Source organism: Hevea brasiliensis, chromosome 16 (assembly GCF_030052815.1).
Source record: "Hevea brasiliensis isolate MT/VB/25A 57/8 chromosome 16, ASM3005281v1, whole genome shotgun sequence".
NCBI lineage: Eukaryota > Viridiplantae > Streptophyta > Magnoliopsida > Malpighiales > Euphorbiaceae > Hevea > Hevea brasiliensis.
This window is the reverse complement of record NC_079508.1, coordinates 11,728,633-11,756,251: the sequence shown is the minus strand read 5'-3', so window position 1 is coordinate 11,756,251 and position 27,619 is coordinate 11,728,633. Positions and strand designations below refer to the sequence as shown.

Genomic DNA, 27,619 nt, shown 5'->3' with positions numbered 1-27,619 from the left:
TTTTGTAATCCTATCTTCTGCAACATGACATAACCTTAAGTGCCAAATATATTTTGAACTTGAGTTGGTTTTCACCACGGCATTGCATTCATTTAGATTGCTATACTCTGGCCAGTGGAAACACTTTCTTACTGGCAATGGAAACACTTTCCTATTGGTAATGGAAACACTTTCCTTTGCCTTCATCAGCTTTAGTCTTCCTTTTCTGTTTAGCTATTTTCTTAGAAGGACTAGGAATCTGAGGTTTCTTTTTCTTATTGCCCTTCTTCTTGTTGGACTTTCCAGTAGAAGAAGATGCAACCAAAGCTACCTCTTTTCCTTTATTGCCTGGCATATTCTTTTGGGCAATAACCAGCATGTTGAGTAAACCAGCTAAGGTGCATTCCTGTTTAGTCATATGGAAATTTGTCACAAAATTCCCAAAAGACTCGTGAAGGGATCAAGGATCAAATCCGTTTATAGTTGGAAATCCATGTTGAAGTCAAGATGTTCCAACTGCTCAATCAGCCGAATCATCTTGTGGACATGATCCCCAACATTCTGTCCCTCAGACATCCTCATACGGAATAGCTGTCTAGATATCTCATACCTAGCATTCCTGTTGTGCTCACCATACAACTCTTATAGGTGAAGGAGGATCTCACTCGCACTCTGCATGTTCTCATGTTGCTTCTGTAACTCATTACTCATGGAAGCAAGCATGTAACACTTAGCTCTCATATCATGCTCCTTCCATTTGTCCAAAGTTTCATGTTCCTCTTGTGTGGCCTCTGGAGGTAAGGGACCAGGAACATTTGAATCTAGAACATATCCTATATGTTCAAGGTTCAGAACAAGTTTCAAATTTCTTAGCCAATCGCATGATTAGGTCCTGTCAACCTATTGTGATCAAGTATGCTTGCAAAGATATTGGATGGTGGTGGTTGTTTTGTGCTCATTTTTATCAGAAAATTAACTGCAGAAAATAACCAGATTAATTAGTAAACGTATCATGTAATTAACCAAAATGATTATGGTTTTTTAATCAAATTGGTCCTCCCACTAACTTAGCGAATCCTACACTTCTAAAGTAGAAAACGGAAATCCTAGTTGGATGGATTTCTAGTGGGTGATTGAATTCTTATAATTCTATTGATCATCCTCAGGTACATCCATTATTGGAATTACAATAAACTATAAGTGAGCAACTCTTTGCCCATCACATCTCATGTGAGGTTCAATCCTTTACCTAGCCCCTAATGCTCAAAATCTCAGGTACATCCATTATTGACTTATCTTGCATTAGTTAAGTTGATCCCATTGAGCCAGTAATTATGCAAATAATTTTAATGTCCTCAGGTACATCCAATATTGGCCACTAAATCATTTACATATTTACAACATCTCATGCTTAACAATTATTCTTAAGAAAATCTCTTAAATAAATTGCATCTTATGCAACTATTTAAAATTTCTTAAAATAATTGCCCCAATGGAGGGCCTATGTTATAATTACTTTAATTATAGCATTTCCAACTTAATCATTTGTTTGGAAGATTTTATGGTCATTCTTTTTACTATTAAGGTCTCACTTTGCACATTATCCATTTAGCATGCATATATCATATAATTGCATACATTCCCATACATCTCATGCATTCATGGATAAGCAGTAAATATGGTATGATCATGGACTTTCTAAGGGATTCAATTCGAGCCACCAAGAATTGAATCGTGGCATTCCTAGGTGCATTTCATTCATTCATTTTACAAGAGTTGCTGAAGGAGTACATAATCAACACTTGATCTTGAATTCCTCCCACTGGTCCCACCAATGCTCTTGACCTCCTTGAACTTCTTGCAATCCAATATTACATAGTAATCCTTGGCATACCAAGGCGAATTTACAAGAACTTAAATAAATGAAATTACAACCCAAAAATTATTACAAACTTAATAATACATGCCCAAAAAAAATTAAAATAAATTAATTAATTTACAATCCCAAAGAAACATAAAAGAAATAAATCCAATCACATTGGTCTTTTATAGTCCATGATCATCTATCATGCATATCACTATTTAACAATTAAATAAAACATACATACTTAAATTAAATTGAATATTTCATATTCAACTTAAAAATCCAGATTTGAATATGATTCAAATAAATTGAAAAATTCAGATTTGAATCTCATTCAAACAAATTTAAAAATTCAGATTTGAATCACATTCAAACAACTTCAAAAATTCAGATTTGAATATCACATTCAAACATTTTTAAAAAAATCAGATTTGAATCACATTCAAATATTTTTTTAAAAATCAGATCTGAATTTTATTGAATCAATTTTAAAAAATCAGATTTACATATGATTCAAACAACTTTAAAAATTCAGATTTGAATCACATTCAAACAACTTTTAAAATTCAGATTTGAATCACATTCAAACAATTTTTAAAATTCTGATTTCAATCATAATTTAATTGTGTGATTAAAACAACTAATTAAACACTTTAATTAGTCAAAGAATAGGCCTTAGATCATACAAAAATTGCAGAATTAAAAGCCAAACCTTGAACCACCCATGGAACCATAGTTGCCGCCACCAATGGTGGCTTCACCATGTGTGCCGCCACACCTCTTGATCCAACCAGCAATGAATCAATCATCTCATGATCAAATCACACAATTAAATCATATAATAAACAATCTAAATGGCAAATATAGTGGCTCTGATACCAATTGAAGGAACGGAAGCGTGAAAAACACAAGTTTATACCATTGAATTCAAAAATTTTCACCTAGGGTCACATGCATCATGCAAGATTTATTTTTATCTATTTGATTTCAATGATAAACAACATATTAAAACTCTTTTAATATGTTTTTAGATCTGTATTTTCCATTTAAGATTTTAAAATTAATCAGATTAATTTTAGAACCCTAGATTAAATCAAGAACGATTACACTAACCTCTTGATGCACTGCAGCGTGTCTGCGCCTTTGAGATTCGTCTTTAAAACACCAGATGTTGTCCCTCTAGCTTGTCCACACCAAGAACACCTATGGCAGCCCTTGAACAGCCTCTAAAGCTTTTTCTATTAATTAGAAATTCAAGTTCTGCCTTTTAAGAGATTAGAGATGTAAACAGGACACTAGAAACAATTTCTAGTGTTCTTAATTCAAGAGATTGATGGCTAATCTCTTTGAATTGATGAGAGATGAAGAGAAATAGCTGGAGAGGCTCAAAGTAGCGTGACAAATGAGAGGAGAGGCTGCTGGTTATTTTTTCTTTTCATAACCACACTTAAATAGCTAGGTTAACACATTAAACCCTAGCCACATGTCACCTTTTGATTAGCTCTAGGTTTAAGTGACCCAATCACATTGTGCCAAGTGTCAAACCTATATTTAATCTTGATTTTAATCATCTTACATGATTAAAAAAACATTTGGCAAGCTTATGTGTAATCCCATGTGTCACCATCTCATGGTGCCACGTGTCACACTGCAAAATGACCAAAATACCCCTGTGTCTTAATTTTGAGTTCTTAACCCAAAATAATTATTTTCTTATTCTAATTAATTTATATCAAATATAAATTAATTAATTAATCTCTATTAATTAATTTCTCATCAATTAAATTCATATTTAAACACTTTAAATATAAATTTAATTTATACTACACATCCAATAATCTAGATTTGGTTTCAAGTCATGCTAGGGACTTTGCAATCTAATTGCAAACCAAACCTATTTAATTAATCAATTAAACTCTTTAATTAATTAATTAAATCATATTTAAATAGGTGATAACTTGTGTATGTGTGTGACTTACTAGGCTCATCACTAATTGGCAATGAGACATGATACCAACTCTTAATATCATTAGAACTCTTTCTTACCATAAATGATTTCTCTAAATCATTTTATGAACCTCATAGACCATGGTTAACACCTAGCATAGCATGCCATGGCCACCTAATTAGTAATAAGGTTTACCTTAAATGAACCTATAATCATATGTTACCATGCACTAGAATCTCTCTGTTACAAAATCCCAACTCAAGCTGGAGTCATGGTTTATGTCAAACTCCATTTGCTATGAATATTATGTTCTCTTTTAATTCCAGTTCTTGATTAAAAAGATTTTCTCATCAGAAACTCTTTTCTGAATAAATCTATATGTCCTAGCCAGGAACTTGAAACATCAAGAACAATTAAATTAACATAGGATTTTATCTCTATTTACTTAGAGGAACAGATTCCATCTTGATCAACACCTACCTCCATATATAACTAGCAGGAGCCAACACATGCCCATATACCCATACATAGTACAAGTATGAAAGCAGTATCAAACTCAAACTACCTATATACAAGATAACTGTGCTATCTCAGGTCTAAAGATTATATGCACTGATATGATTTATGACAAAACATTGACAAGAGTAAACTCCATGTGCTTGTCATAAGTGTCACTGGTTCGGCCTACTTATCATTTATAAGTGCCTATCATGTTTGTTATATGGCATGAGACTCACCATTCCATCTTATTTATATCTCATATAAATAACTTGGGAACAAACATGAATACAATCTATCTGGATAAGTCATGTCCTTATAGTCTGGATAAGTCTCCTTTCTACCAGTTTCAGACTATAAGTGGTCGGATTTAAACATACTAACTTCTCTGAGCTTATTTCTCAAGCACTTGAATTAGAAAGAATTGAGTCAGAAAAGGCCCCAGAGAAAAAGAAAACAGAGAAGACAGAAAAAGAGAAAGGAGGAAGTCCGTAGATCAGAGTTCTAGTGGTCCTACTAGAAAGAGAAAGAACTTTGGGGGACACAATAGGAGTGGTAAAAAGTCTAGTATGGGAAGATTTTTGGGATAGAAACCTCCTCCATCTGGTCAGTAGACTACCAGAAGTTCCTACCCTCCCCATCAATGTGAAACTTGTGGTAGAAATCATGGTGGGGTATGTTATAACGCCACAGGAGCCTGTTATAACTGCGGAGGCACAGGACACTTTGCTAAATATTGCACCAATGCCCATAGAGTTGGGCCACCTCCTACTATTATAGAAGGGTCAGTTCAGAATCTTACCACCAGAGGTTCACAACCACCTAGCAGAGGTAAAGGTAGGGGTAGGGGCAGAGGTAGTCCATCAGGCAGCCAAGGCACAGTAAATGAGTCAGAGCAAGGAAGTGCTTCAGCCAGAATCTACACAATGAGATAGAGAGAAGAGGTTGAGACATTTGATATTATGGCTGGTACCTTCTTAACTTTTAATGAAGATGTGTTTGTGTTATTTGATCCGGGTTCTACCCATTCCTATGTGAGTGCTAACATTATTGATTGCATTGCTGTTTTGTGTGTGAAAATGGACTTTGAGGTGCTGATAACAAGTTTGCTAGGACAATAAGTCAGGGTCAATAGAATGTATAGGGATTGTCCTTTGGTGATCCAAGGACATACTTTTTTGTCTAATCTCATTGAAATTCCCTTCAGAGAGTATGATATCATTTTGGGCATGGATTGGTTAGCCAGGTATCACGCTATGATTGACTGTAGACAGAAGATAGTCACTTTTAGTCTCCCTCAGTATAGTGATGTGGTAATACATCGGGAGAGGCAGCTATTGCCATCAAACATCATTTCGGCTGCACTAGCCAGAAAAATGATCAGAAAGGGGTGTGAAGCATACTTGGCACATGTGGTAGACACCCAAATGGGGAGCCCAGCATTGAGGGACATCCCTACGGTATATGACTTTTCAGATGTATTTTCTGATGAGTTGCCAGGGTTAACTCCAGAAAGAGAAGTGTAGTTTGAGATTGATGTTATGCCTGGTGTGGATCCAATCTCCATAACACCATATAGAATGCCACCAGCAGAATTCAAGGAGCTGAAGGTACAGTTGCAAGAACTACTTGAAAAGGGCTTCATCCGGCCTAATGTGTCACCTTGGGGAGTGCTAGTATTGTTTGTTAAGAAGAAAGATGGCACTTTTCGCTTATGTATTGACTACCGACAGTTGAATAAGGTGACAATAAAGAACAGATATCCACTGCCTCGCATTGATGATCTGTTTGATCAGTTGAAAGGTGCAGCTGTGTTCTCCAAAATTGATTTGCGATCTGGTTATTATCAGCTGAAAGTGCAAGAGCAGAGTATTCCAAAAACTGCTTTCAAAACTCGATATGGCCACTATGAATTTCTAGTAATGCCATTCGAGTTAACAAATGCTCCAGCTGCTTTCATGTATCTGATGAACACTATCTTCAGACCATACCTCGACCAAATTGTGGTGGTGTTTATTAATGATATTTTGATATATTCGAGTAATGCAAAGGAGCATGATAGACACCTGCGGATTGTAGTACAGACCTTAAGGGAGAAACAACTATACGCCAAATTATCGAAATGTGAATTTTGGCTGAAGGAAATCTCTTTCTTGGGACATATTGTGTCAACTGAAGGGATCAAGGTAGATTCTAGCAAGGTAGAAGCTATCCTTAACTGGAAGCCACCAAGGAATATCACAGAAATTCGCAGTTTTCTGGGTTTAGCTGGATACTACCGTCTATTTGTGAAAGGGTTTTCTATGTTGGCTTCTCCACTGACCAAGCTGCTTCAGAAAAATGTAAAATTTCAGTGGACGGATAAATGCCAGCAAAGTTTTGATGAGTTGAAGAGGTGTTTGATTGAAGCTCCAGTCTTACTTTACCTACACCGGGTAAAGAATACACAGTTTATAGTGATGCTTTTCACAATGGGTTAGGCTGTGTACTGATGCAAGATTGAAATGTTATTGCATATGCATCACGCCAGCTAAAACCGCATGAGAGGAACTATCCGACACATGACTTGGAGCTAGCAGCTATTGTATTTGCTCTTAAGATCTGGAGACACTACTTGTATGGGGAGAAATGCTACATTTACATAGATCACAAGAGCTTGAAGTATTTGGGCACTCAAAAAGAACTAAACTTGAGACAGAGGAGATGGTTAGAATTGATTAAAGACTATGATTGTTTAATAGACTATCAGCCAGGGAAAGCAAATGTGGTGGCTGACGCCTTAAGTCTTAAGACTATGGCAAGTCTCAAAGTTTTTCCTTTGTCCATGGTACATGAGTTGAAAGCACAACATGCCAGTTTGGAGATTAATGATGAGGGACAAACAGTAGACAGTAGTTGCATGGCATGTACAGCCAGTGTTGATTGATCATATCAGAATGGCTGCTCAGAATGATGAAAAATATCAGAAGCTACTGAAAGAAGTCCTGCAGGGCAAGAAACTTGAATTTTCTATGAGAGATGATGGTTTACTACCACATCAGGGTAGAATGTGCATTCCTAATGATGTGGAATTGAGATAGGTCATTATGAAGGAAGCACATGAGTCTCCTTTTGCTATGCATCCTGGTGGAACTAGAATGTACAGAGGGCTAAAAGAGCATTACTGGTGGATGGGTGTAACACCTTTATGTTCGGTAATGCGTTCTACTGTTCCGGTGACCAGTGTTATCCGGACAGCTAGGATGCCTAGAACTACACTTCGATATGAGTGAGGAGACATTAAATAATGAAATAAAAGAAAAGAAAATACAAGAAAAACAAAGGAAAAATAATAGCAAAGAAATGTAACCAAGTTAAACGAGCCGAGAACCCAAGCGATGGGTGACCGCACCGGGAAGTCATGGCGTGGACCGTTGACTAGTCCTGGACCGCGGGGAACCCTGGAAAATATTTTTAGGAATCAAATAAATATTTATTGAAGTATGAATATCATTAGAAATATCAAAGAAAAATTAAATAATTAGTACAAAGAAAAGTGGGAAATCGAAAAACGGACAAAACTCGGTGTTACAGAAAAATCGAGAATGCAACCCGAACAGGGGCATTGTGGTCATTTGACATCCCGAGTTGTCTTTTGACCTAAATGTCCATTAAAAATAAATAATATTACACTTGAAAAATATAATGAAAAATTAATTTAGGGGTACCTAATGTAAATAGCAAAAATGGGAAGCTCAATGTGGGAAAATGAAATTTTAGATTAAACTAATAATTTATTTTGACATGGTGCTCCACTAATTCATGAAAGTGGACCACTACCACTTCATTTGGACAGAAGATCATCTTCTTCCTCACTTCTCCAAGAACCAGCCAAATTTCTCCCAAGAAAATCCACCATTGACGTCCATTTGAAAGCTTCATGCAAGCTTGATTTAAGCTTCCTTCTTTGCACCTTCCTTCATTAAAGTTAATTCTCACACCATGGGCAGTAGATAGGCAGCAAGAAGATCAAGTTTTGGTGAAGTTTTGAAGAGTTTCCAAAGTGGTAAGTATGTATTTTTGATTAGTGCTTCATTAAAGTTTGTGACTTTGATTTATGGAGAAATTTTTGAGGTTTGATGTTGAATGGGAGTGTATACTTTTAGCAGCCATGGAAACACCTTGAAGGCAGTTTATTTGTGCTTTTAAATGGTGAATTAAATGATTGATTAAATTTATATTGTGTAGGAAATTGTTTAGGTGATGTATACTTGGTATATGTAAATGTGAAATGAAATTTAAAGCTTGGAAATTAATGGAATGTAAATGTACCATTGTGGCAGTTTGTTAACTCTTGAGGAATGCTGGAATTCATGCTTGGTTTATGAAATAATGGTGTTGAAATGTGTTGGTTGTTATGGCAGTTTGAGTGTATGTATGGTGGTGTAAAGTGGGACATGTAAATGGGCATGAATTGGTGATTGAATTGTTCTAAATTAAGTTGGACAAATTCTGCACTTGTTGGTGCACATTGAATGTAATTGTAAGCTGCCAAAATGACCTATAATATGTTATAAATTATGTTTAGGTTGTGGTACAACCAGAATTGGTTTGAAGGTTAAGTTTGGTGAGTGTTAAAAGTGATGCTTGATGTGTATGCAAGAATTTCAATAAGGCAGTTTGAGTTTTAGGCCTATAACTTTAAGTGTGTGACTCCAATTGGTATGAGACCAATTGGAGGTGAAACTAGGCACAAAATGTGCCAACTTTCATGAAGAAAGCTTGCCAAAATTCTGCTTGCAATATAGCTTGAAAAATGACTAAATCCGAATTAAGTGCAAATGAGGCCTGAAAATTGACCATTTCGGCAGCAGTTAGTGTTTAGGCCATAACTCACTCAAAACAGGTCCAATTGACCTGAAATTTTAACCATGAATAGCTAATACCCATATCTACAAGTCTTATGAAGACACCATAGCCCAGAAATGACCATAAGCAAGTCAAATAGCTTGCACAAGTTCGGGTCCAAAAACTGGCTGAACCTAAAATGACCTAAAGTGACCTAAAATGACCAATTTTGGTGCAATTTGACCAGCAATAGTAAAATGACCATAACTTGGTCTACATAACTCAGAATGACCTGAAATTTTGCCCCACATTCCATAAGACATAGATCTACAAGTTTGTAGTTTTGACTGAAACCCGAAAACTGAGAGAACTAGGTCGTCCGGCTAGGTCAAACTAGTATTCCGGAATCCAGCAAATTGCAAGAAAATGCAGTATACACGGAAATGAACTTGGTAACATGTACCAACCATAAAATACTATCGAATGTGACATATTAATAACATTAAAACCTAATTTACCTAGAATGCATCGAGGGTCGACATATTAGGTTGACTAAGCAAATATTAGAATTCAGTGAATTAATTATCAAGCATTATCGTTAGAGACAGTTTAAATGAGTACTGAAACACTTCAAATTGTGTTTCTCAGTTAGCAAAGACTCAGGGAAAGGGAAGGAAACACTGAGTCAAGACCAAGAGACAGTTATCAGAGGTTTGTGCACAACTAGTTTTTAACTAATTTTGTTTGAATATTTCATATGATTAAATGACATACTTTTCTTATGTATTATGTTTAACAAGCATTGAATTTAATTCAATGATTATTGAAAATTGTTATAGTATGTATGAATTTAGCTTTGTGAAATGGTATTTCCACAAGTATTAAGCATTATTATGGATTGAATAAATTATGTTTTGAAAAATTGTGATAGAACATGTTTTGAATTGTGATGGTAATTTTAATGGAAAAATGCAAATTTATGATTTGAATTGTGATGAGCATAAAAATTATTGGATATTGCAATTGAATTTGAATCGAATTATATTGTGATTTATGCTCACTAAAAGGATTGTGATATTGTTTTATATCTCACTATAGATGCTTGACTAGGTGATTACCCGTCTCTCTCATTTGTTGAGAAGACAATGGAGTTAGTTGTGTTTTGATTACCATGGTACGCACAAAGCTTAGATTTTCCTCTGATTTGAGGTTAGATCTAAGTTTATTTTATCGTTATGGCCCTTGCGGAAGATTCATTATTGTGATGGTACAGTGCACGATGATTCGACCTCCCCGACCATAGGGAGTTAGAATCACATCGAATATGGCCCTTTCGGATTAGTCTTGCATAGTTAGTGAGATAAAGAATGATTTTTGAGATACAGAATGGCTTTTGAATGGTAAAGAATTGTGATTTCAATTATGATTTATGTATAATTGATTTTGTTGGAATTACCTAAATGGTTAGTTATGATTTGATAAATTGAATTTCATGATCGAAGTCATTTTATACAAATGATTTGCATTATTGGCAATGAATATTTTGAGTTTTAGAATTTGATGAGTATTCAGATTTCCAAATTATTTACTGTAAATTTTGTCAATGTATATTGTACTATGTTTTAAATTATAGTTGTGCACCACTGAGTTCACCACTCAGCGATAGCTTTATATGCTATCGCAGGTAAGAAGAGCATAGAGCAGTGAGTAAGTATTTTGAAGACACTTTCAGATCAGCTCCAGGTATATCATAGGTATAGCCATGTACATAGGTTTTGATGTATGCATGTAATAATATGTATGTAAATTATTTGAGCAGTTGTGTAAAAACTCTTGTAAAATATTTTGGTATGTAATTAAATGTAAATTATTGTAAATGTAAATTTAAGATTTCATTTACTTGAATAGTTTTGTAATATAAATTTTGAGTCTTATAATCAATGAAATATTTCTTCATGATGAGATTAGTTTGAAAATGAATTGATTGTTTATTGAGAATTGAATTGTGAATTGAATTAAAGTTTATTGGAGTTGTATTTGAGAAAACATATTGGGAGCATTTTCTTTTGCAGGATTGAAGAACTGTTTTCTCAAAATACAGCCGGCACTTTGTCGAAATTTAAAAAAAAAAAAAATTATAACACCAGATTTTAACCGATGATTTAAATTTCACGAAAATAGTTTTAAAATCCCTTGTAGTATATCTAATGGGTTATCAGTAGACGAAGTACGGTAATTCATTAGGTGTACTACGGGATCACGTTGCATCATACAGGGGAGTAGGGTGTGACAATGGGTATAAAAAGGGATGTAGCTGATTTTGTCTCCAAATGCCTAACTTGCCAATAAGAGAAGGCAGAACATCAAGTACCAGCTGGTTTATTACATCCATTGCCAGTACTAGAGTGGAAATGGGAACGGATAACTATGGATTTTGTTATGGGACTTCCGAGGACACAAATAGTCATGATGCAGTATGGGTTATAGTTGACAAACTGACCAAGTCTGCTCATTTTCTGTCAATTCGGGTGGACTATAGCCTACAAAGATTGGCCATATTGTACATAAATGAGATTGTAAGACTGCATGGGGTGCCAGTATCGATTGTATCAGATAGAGATCCTAGGTTCACTTCTAGATTCTGGGGTAGTCTTCAAAGAGCCCTAGGAACTAGATTGAACTTCAGCACGGCATTCCACCCACAGACAGATGGTGTGGAAACCCATATACATTTATTATTTATTGTTATTTTATTTTAATTAGCTAATAATAATTTAATATATTTATAAAAATATATATATTTTATTAGATGGTCTGCTTATTTATTTTTAGATATATATATATATATATATATTATTTTAAAATTAAATATATATCTGCAATCTGAACAACCCAGTTCAATAATAACTCTATTTCCATTCTACACCTAATAGAACTTTTGAAATATATATATACCCTAATCATCTCTTTTGCTAAACTTTGCTCTCAAAACTTGTATGTCACCTCCTTTTTCTATCAAATACTCTCAACAGAGAATCCCTAAATTTTTACTTCTCTATGCATCACGTTCGATTCTGTTTTCAAGGTAAAAATTCTCATTCCTTATTCAATAATGGGTGAATTTGATTTTATTTTCTTTCATTGATTTGTTACAACTACCCTAGAAAATTTTTTTTTTCTTTGATCATTAGCATTGAATTGGGTTAATCATAATTATTATTGGATAATAATTAATTGTTATATATATATATATATAAAGGTATAGCTGTTCGACCCCATTCATCACGTTTACCCGTCCCATCGTCCCATCCCATTCATCACGTTTATATATATATATATATATATATATTATATTTTATTTTTATTTAATATTTTTTTTCTCTTTTTCTTTCTTATATTTTGGGTGTGTAAGAGATTTGAATATTCAATCAGTCATTTGAAATTGTTTCTCTTCCATTGAAAATAACTATTGTCTTGGAGATTTCAGGCGAGTGGTAATTATAGTACATGGTATCGTTTTAGTCGCTTTCAAAATTTCTTAGCATTAAGTTTGTCATTAAATGAAATTTTAAATTAATATTCTAACAATTATTTTATATGTGATTTTCTACAGTTTTATTTTATTATTGAAATTTATTTCGATTTTGTTTAAATAATTGATTTTTGTCAACTATCTCTGCATTAGACCCATTAGGATTCCGGGAACAGGCCTTTAATGTATTTATATTGATTGATATTTGACTATAAAATTTACCGATGTGTTACTGAATTTATTTGAGATTGATTTGGTTTTATTGACTCTCCGAAACTATTGAAATACACTATTGAAATTGCACTAACAGTTATTATTTGCTATCTAAAATTTTTTATTGATTTTGATTGATTTGTACAAATTGATTTTCTATTTTGAATTGTTACCTGTGCCCAGTATCTGTTTCTGTTATCTGGCCCGGCCGTGTGGACTATCACGGTATTAGGTTGCATTGTCGAGTCATGCATCATTGCAATTTATGGTTTGCATTAGTATCATATGTATTGATATCTGTGAAGGAGGAGGAAGGTATCTAATATCTGGTAGCGCGCTTACCATCTGGCCTTTGGTGATGTGGGGTATCATCACCCTGGTGCACTGTACCATAAAATTTTTATTGAATGAATTTATTTTATATATATGTTTTATGAAGTTATTTTATTAATGATTTTGACAGCATGAGCATGATTTTATTGAATAGAAAATTTATTGTGAAATTAATCAAGCGTCTGCCTGTTCCTATTCCGTTGTGTGCTATAATTATCACTCACTGAGCATCTAGCTCAAACCACGTTTTCTCTGCATTATCTATTTCGCATCAAGAGAATTCGCAAATGATCCAAATATTCAGTCTATTTTCTGGAGAGGGACAACTTTGATTTGTTCTCATGGTATGCCCGAATTCATGTTTTCTCGGGCTAATAATTAGTTTAGTTTATTGAATAGTTTAAGTTTTCATTGAAATCTGTAGAGACTCCGCAGTTTACCTATGGGATATTTATGATGTTTATTCAGCATTTTGTTTATTTGGATTTTGTCTATTTTTGGAATTAGTAAGTGACAATATATTCATTCAAGATACTCTGATAAGGCTTGCATGATTTAAGAATACTTAAATTATGTGCCGATCACGGTTCAGAATTTTGGGTCATGATAAAGTTGGTATCAGAGCTCGGTTGAGGTCTAGTAAACTTGCGGAGCATAGGATCCTTAACATCTTTTCAGTTTATCATTGCTTTAGATGTCTGCGTCCTTCGTACCTTCTCACCTGTCTTAATTTGGCTCACATTTTCAAATTTAATACTTGTTTATTAAAATGAATAGGTGCCTGAGTCTGTTAAATGTAAGAGAAGAGCTAGGGCTAAGGGTCTTAATGGTACAAACCTTGATCCAACAAGGGAGGTACCACCTCAAACTATTAATCAGACATCTGAACAGATGCCTATATCTAAGACTGGGGCACAACCATTTCCAATTAGCTACTGCAGCTCAAGCACCTAGGGCTGGTCAAGCAACACATTCTGCTCCCTCTCAGGTTCAACCAGTTTCACAGTATAGTGGTAGAAGTCAGGGTTTTGGTGGTCGCGGTCAGGGTGGTAGAGGTTCTGGTGGTAGAGGATTTGCTCAAACTCAGGGACAGGCATCTGGTGGTAGAGGTCAAGCTAGGGTTTTTGCTTTAACTCAGCAGGATGCTCAGGCGTCTAATGCAGTAGTGACAGGTACACTTCCTATTTGCTCATTTGATGCTAGAGCACTGTTTGATCATAGTTCCAGTCATTCCTTTGTTTCTCCATACTTTTTCATAAGATTTAGTACACCACGTACTTTGTTAGAGTGTCCTTTATCTGTATCAACACCTATGGGGGATGCAATAGACACTGATATGGTGTATAGGGGATGTATAATTCACATTGGAGATAGGGAATTAGCTGCAGATCTTGTTTCTTTGGATATGTTTGAGTTTGATGTGATTTTAGGCATGGATTGGTTAGCCACTTATCACGTTTCATTGGATTATCATAATAAAGTTGTACTCTTTAAAATTCCTGGGGAGGCAGAATTTCAATTTTAGGGAGATTGCAGTATAGCCTCTAGCAATCTTATCTCTGTAGTGAGTGCTAGACGATTATTGCGAAAGACGTGTAAAGGGTATCTAGCTTATGTTAGAGATGTTCAGGTAGAAGGTGCAGGTTTGGAGAATGTTGCAGTGGTTAAGGAGTTTCCTGATGTGTTTCCAGAAGATTTATCAGGTTTACCCCCGAAGCGAGAGGTAGAGTTTGGTATAGACTTAGTTCCTGGAACTGAGCCCATATCTATGCCACCTTATCGTATGGCACCCGCAGAACTTAAGGAGTTGAAGGAGCAACTACAGGACCTACTAGATAAGGGGTTTATTCGCCCTAGTATTTCTCCATGGGGTGCTCCTGTGTTATTTGTACGGAAGAAGGATGGGTCTTTGAGAATGTGCATTGATTATAGGCAATTGAATAAGGTAACTGTGCGTAATAAGTATCCTCTTCCACGCATAGATGACCTATTTGACCAACTTCAAGGTGCAAAGTATTTTTCCAAGATTGATCTTCGATCTGGGTATCATCAATTGAGGGTCAAGAAAGAAGACATACTCAATACAGCCTTTAGGACTAGGTATGGACACTATGAATTTCTTGTAATGTCTTTTGGTCTTACCAATGCTCCGGCAACTTTTATGGATCTCATGAACAGAGTTTTCAAGCCTTTCTTAGATCAATTTGTTATAGTGTTCATCGATGACATTCTAGTGTACTCAAAGAGTAAGGAGGAGCATGAACAACATTTGAGAATTGTCCTTCAAACCTTACGAGAACACAAGCTATATGCCAAGTTCTCAAAATGTGAGTTTTGGTTAGATAGTGTGGCCTTCCTAGGCCATACAGTATCTAAGGATGGGGTGTGCATTGATAAGAAGAAAGTTGAGGCAGTGCTTCATTGGCCTAGACCCACAACTATTTCAGAGATTCGTAGTTTCTTGGGTTTAGCAGGGTATTATAGACGGTTTGTTCAAGACTTTTCTCGTATTGTAGCACCTTTAACTAAGTTGACAAAGAAGAATGTGAAATTTCAGTGGTCTGAGGCTTGTGAAAAAAGTTTTCAGGAGCTTAAGACTCGTTTAACTACAGCACCAGTGTTAGCCCTTCCATCTGGATCAGGGGGTTATGTAGTATATTGTGATGCTTCTAGGATTGGTTTAGGATGTGTTCTGGAAAGAGTGGATGGATGGGTTATTGCATATGCTTCTCGTCAGTTGAAAAAGACACGAGCAGAATTATCCAACTCATGATTTGGAAATGGCTGCAGTAATTTTTGCTTTGAAAATCTGGAGGCACTATCTGTATGGTGAGACTTGTGAAATCTTCACTGACCACAAAAGTCTCAAATACATATTTGACCAACGTGATCTTAATCTTAGGCAAAGGAGATGGGTAGAATTGCTGAAGGATTATGACTGCACTATACAGTATCATCCTGGAAAAGCTAATGTAGTGGCTGACGCTCTAAGCAGGAAGTCTTCTGGTAGTTTAGCCCATATATCTACCAAGATGAGGCCTCTGATTGGTGAATTACATGGGTTGCTAGATCAGGGAGTAGAGTTTGAAATCATAACTGGATCATTCTTAGCACATTTTCGAGTTAGGCCTATCTTGATTGATCGAATTAAGGCTGCTCAAAAGAGGGATTCTCAGCTGTGTGAGATTATAGATAATATTCATCAAGACCAAGCTCAAGGATTCATGTTGAATGATGATGGAGTTCTTCGTTATGGCACTAGACTTTGTGTCCCCAATGTTGATAAGTTTAGAAGAGAAATTATGGAGGAGGCACACCATTCTGCTTACACAGTACACCCAGGTTCAACTAAGATGTACCTTGATTTAAGGGAGCATTGTTGGTGGGGTGGCATGAAGAGGGATATTGCAGACTTTGTTGCTAAATGTTTGACTTGTCAGCAGGTTAAGGCAGAACATCAGAGACCATCTGGGTTACTTCAGCCATTGCTTATCCCTGAGTGGAAGTGGGAGCATATTGCCATGGACTTTGTTGTGGGTCTACCTAGTACCCGAGGTGGTTACAATGCAATCTGGGTGATAGTGGACAGATTGACAAAATCTGCTCATTTCCTTCCTGTGAAGACTACATATGACTTTGCTAAACTTGCACAGTTGTATATAAACAAGATTGTTAGTCTTCATGGAGTTCCAGTTTCCATTGTCTCTGATCGTGGTACTTAGTTTACTTTTCGATTTTGGATGAAATTCCAAGAAGCTTTAGGAACACGAGTAGACTTTAGTACTGCTTTTCACCCTCAGACGGATGGACAGTCAGAAAGAACCATACATACATTAGAGGACATGCTTCGTGCATGCGTTATGGATTTTGGTGGTTGTTGGGATCATCATTTGCCTTTAGTGGAGTTTGCTTATAATAACAGTTATCAGGCAAGTATAGAGATGGCTCCATATGAGGCATTATATGGTCGAAAGTGTAGGTCACCGGTTTGTTGGGATGAAGTTGGAGAAGGAAGGCTTAATAGACCAGAGTTGATACAATTAACTTCAGAGAAGGTTCGACTAATTCGTGATCGATTTTTGACTGCTCAAAGTCGACAGAGAAGTTATGCTGATGCTAAGCGTAAAGATGTAGAATTTATGATTGGTGATCATGTATTTCTGAGAGTTTCCCCTATGAAAGGAATCATGAGGTTTGGGAAGAAAGGGAAGCTTAGCCCTCGTTTTGTTGGTCCATTTGAAATTTTGGAGAGAATTGGAGCAGTTGCTTACCGTTTAGCTCTTCCTCCTGGTTTTGCACATGTACATCCAGTTTTCCATATTTCGATGCTTAGGAAGTATGTACCAGATCCATCTCATGTTTTACAACCTCAAACCATGCAATTTAGGGATGATATGTCATATGAGGAGCAACCAGTAAAGATTTTAGATCGACAAATTGGGAAACTCTGGTCTAAGGAAGTGGCTTTGATCAAAGTCTTGTGGCATAATCACTCAAGTAGTGAGGCCACATGGGAGGCATAATCTGAAATGCGAGCCAAATATCCTCACTTATTTGATTCTTCAGGTTAGAATTTTGTTTATTCAAATTCGGAAACCGAATTTTTTTAAGGGGGGAAGTATGTGGAAACCCATATACATTTATTATTTATTATTATTTTATTTTAATTAGCTAATAATAATTTAATATATTTATAAAAAATATATATATTTTATTAGATGGTCTGCTTATTTATTTTTAGATATATATATATATATATATATATATATATATATATATATATATATTATTTTTAAAATTAAATATATATCTGCAATCTGAACAACCCAGTTCAATAATAACTCTATTTCCATTCTACACCTAATAGAACTTTTGAAATATATATATACCCTAATCATCTCTTTTGCTAAACTTTGCTCTCAAAACCTGTCTGTCACCTCCTTTTTCTATCAAATACTCTCAACAGAGAATCCCCAAATTTTTACTTCTCTATGCATCACGTTCGATTCTGTTTTCAAGGTAAAAATTCTCATTCCTTATTCAATAATGGGTGAATTTGATTTTATTTTCTTTCATTGATTTGTTACAACTACCCTAGAAATTTTTTTTTTCTTTGATCATTAGTATTGAATTGGGTTAATCATAATTATTATTGGACAATAATTAATTGTTATATATATATATATAAAGGTATAGATGCTCGACCCCCATTCATCACGTTTACCCGTCCCATCGTCCCATCCCATTCATCACGTTATATATATATATATATATATATATATATATATATATATATATATATATATATATATATATATATATTATTTAATATTTTTTTTCTCTTTTTCTTTCTTATATTTTGGGTGTGTAGGAGATTTGAATATTCAATCAGTCATTTGAAATTGTTTCTCTTCCATTGAAAATAACTATTGTCTTGGAGATTTCAGGTGAGTGGTAATTATAGTACATGGTACCGTTTTAGTCCCTTTCAAAATTTCTTAGCATTAAGTTTGTTATTAAATGAAATTTTAAATTAATATTTTAACAATTATTTTATATGTGATTTTCTACAGTTTTATTTTATTATTGAAATTTATTTCGATTTTGATTAAATAATTGATTTTTGTCAACTATCTCTGCATTAGACCCATTAGGATTCCGGGAACAGGCCTTTAATGTATTTATATTGATTGATATTTGACTATAAAATTTACCGATGTGTTACTGAATTTATTTGAGATTGATTTGGTTTTATTGACTCTCCGAAACTATTGAAATACACTATTGAAATTGCACTATCAGTTATTATTTGCTATCTGAAATTTTTTATTGATTTTGATTGATTTGTACAAATTGATTTTCTATTTTGAATTGTTACCTGTGCCCAGTATCTGTTTCTGTTATCTGGCCCCGCCGTGTGGACTATCACGGTATTAGGTTGCATTGTCGAATCATGCATCATTGCAGTTTATGGTTTGCATTAGTATCATATGTATTGATATCTGTGAAGGAGGAGGAAGGTATCTAATATCTGGTAGCGTGCTTACCATCTAGCCTTTGGTGATGTGGGGTATCATCACCCTGGTGCACTGTACCATAAAATTTTTATTGAATGATTTTATTTTATATATATGTTTTATGAAGTTATTTTATTAATGATTTTGACAGCATGAGCATGATTTTATTGAATAGAAAATTTATTGTGAAATTAATCAAGCGTCTGCCTGTTCCTATTCCATTGTGCTCTATAATTATCACTCACTGAGCATCTAGCTCAAACCACGTTTTCTCTGTTATCTGCTTTGGATCAAGAGAATTCGCAATGATCCAAATATTCAGTCTATTTTCTGGAGAGGGACAACTTTGATTTGTTCTCATGGTATGCCCGAATTCATGTTTTCTCGGGCTAATAATTAGTTTAGTTTATTGAATAGTTTAAGTTTTTATTGAAATCTATAGAGACTCCGCAGTTTACCTATGGGATATTTATGATGTTTATTCAGCATTTTGTTTATTTGGATTTTGTCTATTTTTGGAATTAGTAAGTGACAATATATTCATTCAAGATACTCTGATAAGGCTTGCATGATTTAAGAATACTTAAATTATGCGCCAGTCACGGTTCAGAATTTTGGGTCGTGACAGATGGCCAGTCTAAGAGGGTAATTCAGATCTTGGAGGATATGCTACGAGCTTGTGTGATTGAGTTTGAAGGTTGTTGGGATACACACTTGCCTTTGATTGAGTTTGCTTATAACAACAGCTACCAATCAAGCATTGGGATTCCTCCATATAAAGCTTTGTATGGCAGAAAGTGCAGAACTCCCCTATGTTGTGATGAAGTAGGTGAAATAAAGATGATTGGCCTAGAAATCATTTAGCAGACAGAGGAAAAGATCAGATTGATTAGAGATCGACTCAAGGCTATATCAGACCATCAGAAGTCCTATATTGATCTAAAGCGAAGAGATATTGAATATGTAGTGGCTGATAAGGTATTCCTCAAAGTTTCTCCTTGGAAGAGGATTATGAGATTTGGCAGAAAGGGGAAACTGAGTCCTCATTTCATCGGACCATATGAGGTTCTGGAAAGAGTGGGTCCTTTGGCATATCGGTTGCCATTACCTCCAGAGCTAGAAAGGATACACAGTGTCTTCCATGTGTCCATATTAAGGAGGTACAGATCTGAGCCATCTCAAATTCTATCAGTTGAAGAGATTAAAGTAAATCCAGACCTTTCATATGAAGAAGAACCCGTAGAGATTCTGGCATATGGGGTGAAGCAGCTAAGGAACAAGTAGATACCACTGTTGAAAGTGTTGTGGAACCATCATTCAGGCTAGGAAACTACTTGGGAATGTGAAGAGGACAAGAGGAAATAGTACCCACAGCTATTCAGAGACTAAAACTAGGTAAAATTTTGAGATGAAATTTATTTTAAGGGGGGGAGAATTGTAACATATATTCGGCAGTGCGTTCTACTGTTCCGGTGACCAGTGCCTGTAAGAACACCTAGAATGCCTGGAATTACACTTAAATATTAGTGAGGAGACATGAAATAATTAAATACAGTTAAGGAAAATACAAGAAAAACAGAGGAAAAATAAGAGCAATGAAATGTAACTAAGTTAAACGAGCCAAAAACCGTAGCGATGGGTGATTGCACCGGGAAGTTGCAGTGAGGACCGTTGACTCGCCTTGGACTGCGGGAAACCTTGGAAAATATTTTTAAGACTTAAATAAAGATATATTAAAGTATAAATGACATTGGAATGTCAAAGAAAAATTAATTAATTAGTACAAAGAAAAATGAAAAATCGAGAAACCGACAAAAATCGGTGTTACCGAAAAATCAGGAATACAAACCGAATAGGGGCATTTTGGTCAATTGACACCCCAATTGCCTTTTGACCTAAATTTCCATTAAAAATAAGTGACATTACACTTTGAAAATGTCATGAAAAATAAGAAATGAGGTACATAATGTAAAAAGTGAAAGAATGGTGGTAAAATTGCAATTTAGGAAACTTTGGATAATTAATTCTTTAATCCAAGTTAGTGCTCCACTAACTCATAATTTAGGACACCTTTATCAGCCATTTGGGATAGAAAATGCCATCATCTTCAACCTCCTCTCATCCAACCGAATTGATCCACCATGAAAACTCCATTGCCGCACCATTTTCCAAGCTCCATGCACCTCAATTCAAGCCCTCCTTTCCACTAGTTTCCTTCATTAATCTTTGCCTACACACCTTGGGCAGCATTTAGGGATCAAGAAAGAAAGGTTTTGATGAGTTTTTAACAAGTTTCAAATTAAGTAAGTGCTTATTTCGTCTCCCTTTCTTCATTAATGTTTGTCTTAGTGTTGAGATAAGTTGATTTATGGAAGAAATTTTGAGGTTCGATGAATTATGGGAGGTGTAACTTTTGGCAGCCATGGAATCTCAAGGTTAATGAATTATTTCTTCATGTACTTAGTGATTTGAGGTGTTGATTTAAGTGCTTATATGTATAGGAGTGATTTACCATGTATATAGTTGAATTGTAAGTTTGAAAATTTAAAATGGAAGCTTGATGTATATGTGTTACTTGGGTAGAAGATTAGAAGTGTTTGATTTCATGAAAAGTTTGTTAAATTATGGTACTATAAGTGGTAGCATATGTATATGATTTAGTAGGTGAATATATATGTAAATTGATGATGGAAATTATATGTAATGGTTACGAGTATTATGTGTATATGTTGTTTAGAATTGGATATTGTGAATTGGAAGTGTAAATGGTGCATTGCCAATTGGTTATATTATGCCCAAAGTTACTATAATGTAAAGTAATGAATGGTTGTGGTATGATGCAAATGTAGAATTAGGTTTGGGAAGTGAAGTATAGTTAGTTGAATGTGTGATTGGTTGATGCTTTAAAAATGTGTTAAGGGCAGTTTGTGTTTTAGGCTAAAAATAGAATTGTGTGACTCCAATTGGTAGGAGGCCAATTGGAGGTGAAACTAGGCACAAAATGTGCCAACTTTCATGTTGGGAGCCTACCTAAATTCTGTTTAGAAAGTGACATGAAAACTGACCAAATCCGGATTGGCGATATTGCAAACCTGAAAATTGTTCATTTGAATAGCAGTCAGTATTTTGGCCATAACTCATTCAAAACAGGTCCAAATGACCTGAAATTAATACCGATGGAAAACTTAGACATAGGGATATATCTTTGGTAGAGATCACAAAATCCAAAAACGACCATAAAAAAGTCAAAATGCTTACACAAGTTCGGATATAAAAACTACCAGAATTGGAAATGACCTAAGTTTGCCATTTTAGTGTAATCTGTCCAGCATTGGTAAAAAGACCATAACTTGGTCTAGTAAACTCCAAATGACATAAAATTTGTGGCAAAAGTTTAATAAGACATAGACCTACAAGTTTGTAATTCTGACAAGAACCCAGAAACTAGGTCATCTGGCTAGGTCAAAACAGTATACCAAAATCCGATAAATTGCAATAAAATGTAATTCACTTGAAAATGAAATTGGTAACATATACCAACACTAAAGGACTATAAAATGTGACATATTGGTAACATTAAAACATATTCCCCTAGAATGCATCAAAGGTCAACATTATAGGTTGACTAATGAAAGCAATAGTATTAAATAAATTTAATTATTAAACTTTATTATTAGAAACAATTTAAATGAGTACTGAAACACTTTAAATTGTGTGTTTCAGTTAGCAAAGACTCAGGGAAGGATAAAGAAACACTTTGTCAAGGCCAAGAGGCTACTCATCAGAGGTTTGTACACAACAGTTATTTCTTTTGTATTTTCAATTGAATATTATTTAAATTGTGGAAAATATGTTTGAATGAAATTTGATGAATACCTATTAATTGAAAAATATTGCAAATGGTTTGAAATCACAGCTATCATGTATATTGATTGAATTCCTCGCTAGCTTATCTAGTGGGACAAATTGGCTTTGAATTCCCTCTCTACCTGAAGTGTTGAGGTGTGTGCCAGTTGAGGACGAATAGGATGAGTACTCATATAATTGCTAACTAGCTATGTTATTCCTCATTAGCCATTGGCTTCTAGGACGTATTGGACTTTGGAAACATGATTAAGCTGTGTGTGTGATTTATTGTTATTCATTGAGACATTGTGAAATGGAGTTTAATTCTTTATGACATTATCTGTCTTTTGAATTTAGCTATGATTTTAAGTATCCACGGTTTATATGATTTATGGTTTATGGTTTTAAATTGCATTTTCTTAATGTTGTGCACCACTGAGACATTAGCTCAGCGATAGCTTTTTCATTGCTGTCGCGAGTAGACAGACAGACAAAGTAGCAGAGTAGGCTGCTTATGCTACATTTTGGGATTCTACCGAGTATATTGAGTATACCATCTTTTTATAATTTTTGTTGTAATGTATGTGCACTGTATGTATATATTGTACTTGGTCTTGAGTAGTTGTAAACTAAAGTTGTAATATATTTATTTCTTATCTTAGCTTTTGAACTACTCAGTCATTTTGTAGTCTATTTGTCACACCTTACTCCTCGTAAGATGTAACATGCTCCCGTAGTACACCTAATGAATTACCATACTTCGCCTACCAGTAACCCATTAAATATACTACAAGGGATTTTGAAACAATTTTCGTTCATTTTAAATTGGTAGGTAAAATTTTCTCAATTATTAAAAACGTTTATTTAAAGTCTAAACATAAATCTAATTTTTAGATATTTAAAATTCTCCATAATTTTCACAAAAATTTCGGCAGAGTGCCATCTATATTTTGAGAAAACAATTCTTCAAAACCTAAAAATAAAGACACTTCCAATATTTTTCTCAATAACTTCTTCAAATTTCACAATCAATCTCAACCAATTTCTCAAGTCTCAAAATTCAAACAATCCTCAATTCACAAATCAACACAAGCAATTCAATACACAGTTTAAATTAAATCAACATTAAAACATCTCATTGAGGTAACCAAATTAATTTTCACATTCATGGGAGCATTACAAATTAATAATGCAAAACTTTATAAGTATATAAAATCTCAAGATAATATTATAATAATTTGTATTTGATTACAATCGAAATATATAAATTACAAAAGAGTTTGTACAACTGCTCAAAGTAAATTTTCATACATATAATTACAGAATTACATCAAAAGCTAATGTACAAGGGTATACCTATGATATACCCGAGGATAATCTCACCGTGTCTTTTAGTAACCTCGCTCAGCTGCTTTATATTTTCTTTCACCTGCGACAGCATACAAAGCTATCGCTGAGTGGTGAACTCAGTGGTGCACAAACTAATAATTAAAACTTAATACAAATTATTCTTAACAATTCATGATGAATAAAAATTTAAAATTTCTAAATTCTTCAAAATCCATGACATTCAAAAATAAGTATTTTCTTTAATGCAAATTATTCATTTGAATATCATTTTGATCAAATATTAACTATTTATTTACATTTCTTTTAAATTCTAAAATAATACAAAAATATTTTGCTTCACTAACAATTTATTCATTTCAATCACAATTTATCAAATTATGCATAATTTAAAGGGCGTTGCCAACAATTCACACAGTTGATCTCATAACCCAAAATTCAAATAGATGCCGTGTTGTACACCACGACATTTCACATGCTCCCAATAACCGAGGCTAAAAGGGAGAAACAAAGACTAGCTAGTATATATGAGTACTCATTCAAATTCTTCCCCAACTGGCAAGCCAAAGAGGAAGTAACTCGCCCCATCTAGTGGAGGAGATATCTCACTAGACAAGCTAATAAGAATTCACAATAAATTTTGCCATGTCAACTATGGTTTCAAATCATATTCAAAACAATTTCTATTTACAAAGTGTTTACAAATCATCAACATATTTAATCATCACAAATTAATGCTCAAGGTTGACAACACATCAAACTTAAAATTTACAATCCTCAAAACAATGCAATAAATCCTTAAATGCATAAGAAAATTTATATTCAAATTATACAATTTCATTTAATAAGTTAAAATTCTCAACACAACAAAAATCATAAATCATACAATAAATTTATTTTAAATCAATTTGGAATTGAAAAATAACAAAAGAGTTAGTTGTGCACAAACTTTATACAAGTCGCCTCTTGGGCTTGACTCCATATCTTGGGTTCTTTCCCGGTATTCTTTTCCACTGAAACACACAGTTTCACAGTGTTTCAGTGTCATAACTCATCGTAAATCCAAAAACAAATTCAAATTCACTTATACCTAGCTTTAATATGCTAAACTTGGCATTCTTTAAATTTTGTATTTCGGGGTTACTATTCATGACACTATTCAAGTCAATTTATTGACTTTCTAAGGCTTAATAGGTAAGGGAACTCCAACTTCACCCACATACCACATTTTGGTCACTAAATTTATTGGTTTCGGTGGTTTACTCAAATTCCAAGTCTTTTAGGCAAATTTGCAAATTTTCAGTTTTGGTGTCTTAAGTTACACTGTTCCATTGGTCATTTTTCTGTTAGAATTTGGCAAAACTTTCTTCATAGAAAATGTTTCTTATTGTCTTAAGTTTATTCTTCTTTTTGAATCACTCCAATTGGAGTTTTGTAGCTCAAGTTATAGCCATTTGAACCATGGCTGCCGGATTGGACTTAACCCAGATTTTCTAGGCAAATTTTGGTTCTGGCAGTTTTAGGTCACCAACTTGCGGTGGCCAAATGACTTGGTTAATGGCATAATTTGGGTTTGTGTTCTTCATGAAAGTTTTAGGTCTATACCTCAACTATCCACTGGTAAACTTTCAGGTCACTGAGACCTTCCTAGCTCAAGTTATAGCCAAATGAACATTGTTCATTTGGTTAGTTTGTACATGGCAGACTGAGATTTTCAGAGTTTGGTCAATTTGTTCACTAGGTTTTGGTCACTTTTTGGGCATACTTTCTGAATGAAAATTGTGTCATGTAGTGTCTATTTTCATTCCCAATTGGTCTCATACCAATTGGACTTGTAAATTTTCATTTTTAGTCCCTCAAAGGGACCTTGGTCATGCTGCCAGTAGCATGACCGCATTGAATCCGAATTTGGTTTTGGTTCAAACACTTCTAACACATTTCATTTGGTCACAATTGACCATTTCTCCCTTCAAACTAGGTCCAAGACATCATTTACCAATTTTTCACATTTTTTTCTCTAAAACCTAAGTGTCCAAACCCTAACCACACTAAATTATTGCATTTAGCTAATTCAAAGTCTTTAACTATAATCACTCAACTAATTGAGGTTCATATACCCATTCAAATCAATCAAACCATGCAATAATACCCTCATACACATGCTAACCGAAATTCAGCTTAGTCCCTCAATAATTTATTTCATTTCATTTTAAGTTTTTTTCTAAGTTAATCAAGATATAAACACAACTAATAAACTAATTTTGCAACTTAAATCACTAACCTCAATCTTTAATGTCCAATTCTTCAATTCTCTTCCTTTTTCTTTTTCTTTGCTCTTTCAATCCTCTCCGTAGGTTGAGGTAACAAGTTTTAATGAAGTGTTTATGGAAAATCTTAAGGTTAAGTGAGGGAATTTGAGCTTGAGTACAAGCTTCAATGGAGGTTTAACAATAGAGAGGGAGAGAGAGAGTGAGGGCGGCACATGGATGAGGAAGAAGACCAAATGAATTTTTTTTTCTTTTCTTTTCTTTTATGTATTTTGTCTTATGGAAGACCAAAAAAATCAATTTAGTCAAATTTATTAATTATAGGATTTATGGCATCATGCATGATGTCATGCATGATGTCACCTCTCTTCACTTTTTTATTTTCTCTTTTTTTATTTTTTTATTTTTCTATTAGTTCTTTAATTTAATTCTTGATTCTGAAATTTTTTTTTCTTCGATTTTATTTAACAGTTAGGTTAGGAGTCAGCTCTCGGGATCAATTGACCAAATTGCCCCTTGCCGGTTTAACCCGGTTTGCAAATAATTCAATATTTCTTCTGACTCCCTGACCTAATTATTTGACTGACTTAACAATTCTTTTTCATGATTCTCTTTTCAACTGTGTTCGTAATGGTCCTATATACCGCAGCGTCACATTTTATGGTTCGAAATTTGAGTTTAAATCGACTTCGCAGTCATTCCCGAGAAGGTCACCCATCGCTGTGACTCTTGGCTCATTTAACTTCTTATGTTCTGTTTTTCTTATTTATACTTAACTAATTGACAATTATTAATTATTTGTATTTATGGTTTATCTAGTTGTCTTAGATGTAGTTCTAATTTCCTTAATTATCCGGACTGACACCGGTCACCGGAATAGTAAAATATTCCAGGCTATGCAAATAGGGGTGTTACAATTCTCTCCCCCTTAAAATAATTTCGTCCTCG

At 34.4% G+C, this 27,619-nt stretch overlaps 1 protein-coding gene across 1 annotated transcript in view; it reads left to right on the top strand.

Moving 5' to 3' along the window:
- The first annotated feature begins 5,869 nt into the window (after positions 1-5,869).
- LOC131174586 (uncharacterized) overlaps positions 5,870-27,619 on the top strand; it is a 35,385-nt gene continuing 13,635 nt past the window's right edge. The window contains exons 1-3 of the mRNA XM_058138342.1: positions 5,870-5,899; positions 13,972-14,023; positions 14,127-14,366. Coding sequence (XP_057994325.1) covers positions 5,870-5,899; positions 13,972-14,023; positions 14,127-14,366 — 322 coding nt within the window. The remainder of the gene's footprint in view (positions 5,900-13,971; positions 14,024-14,126; positions 14,367-27,619) is intronic.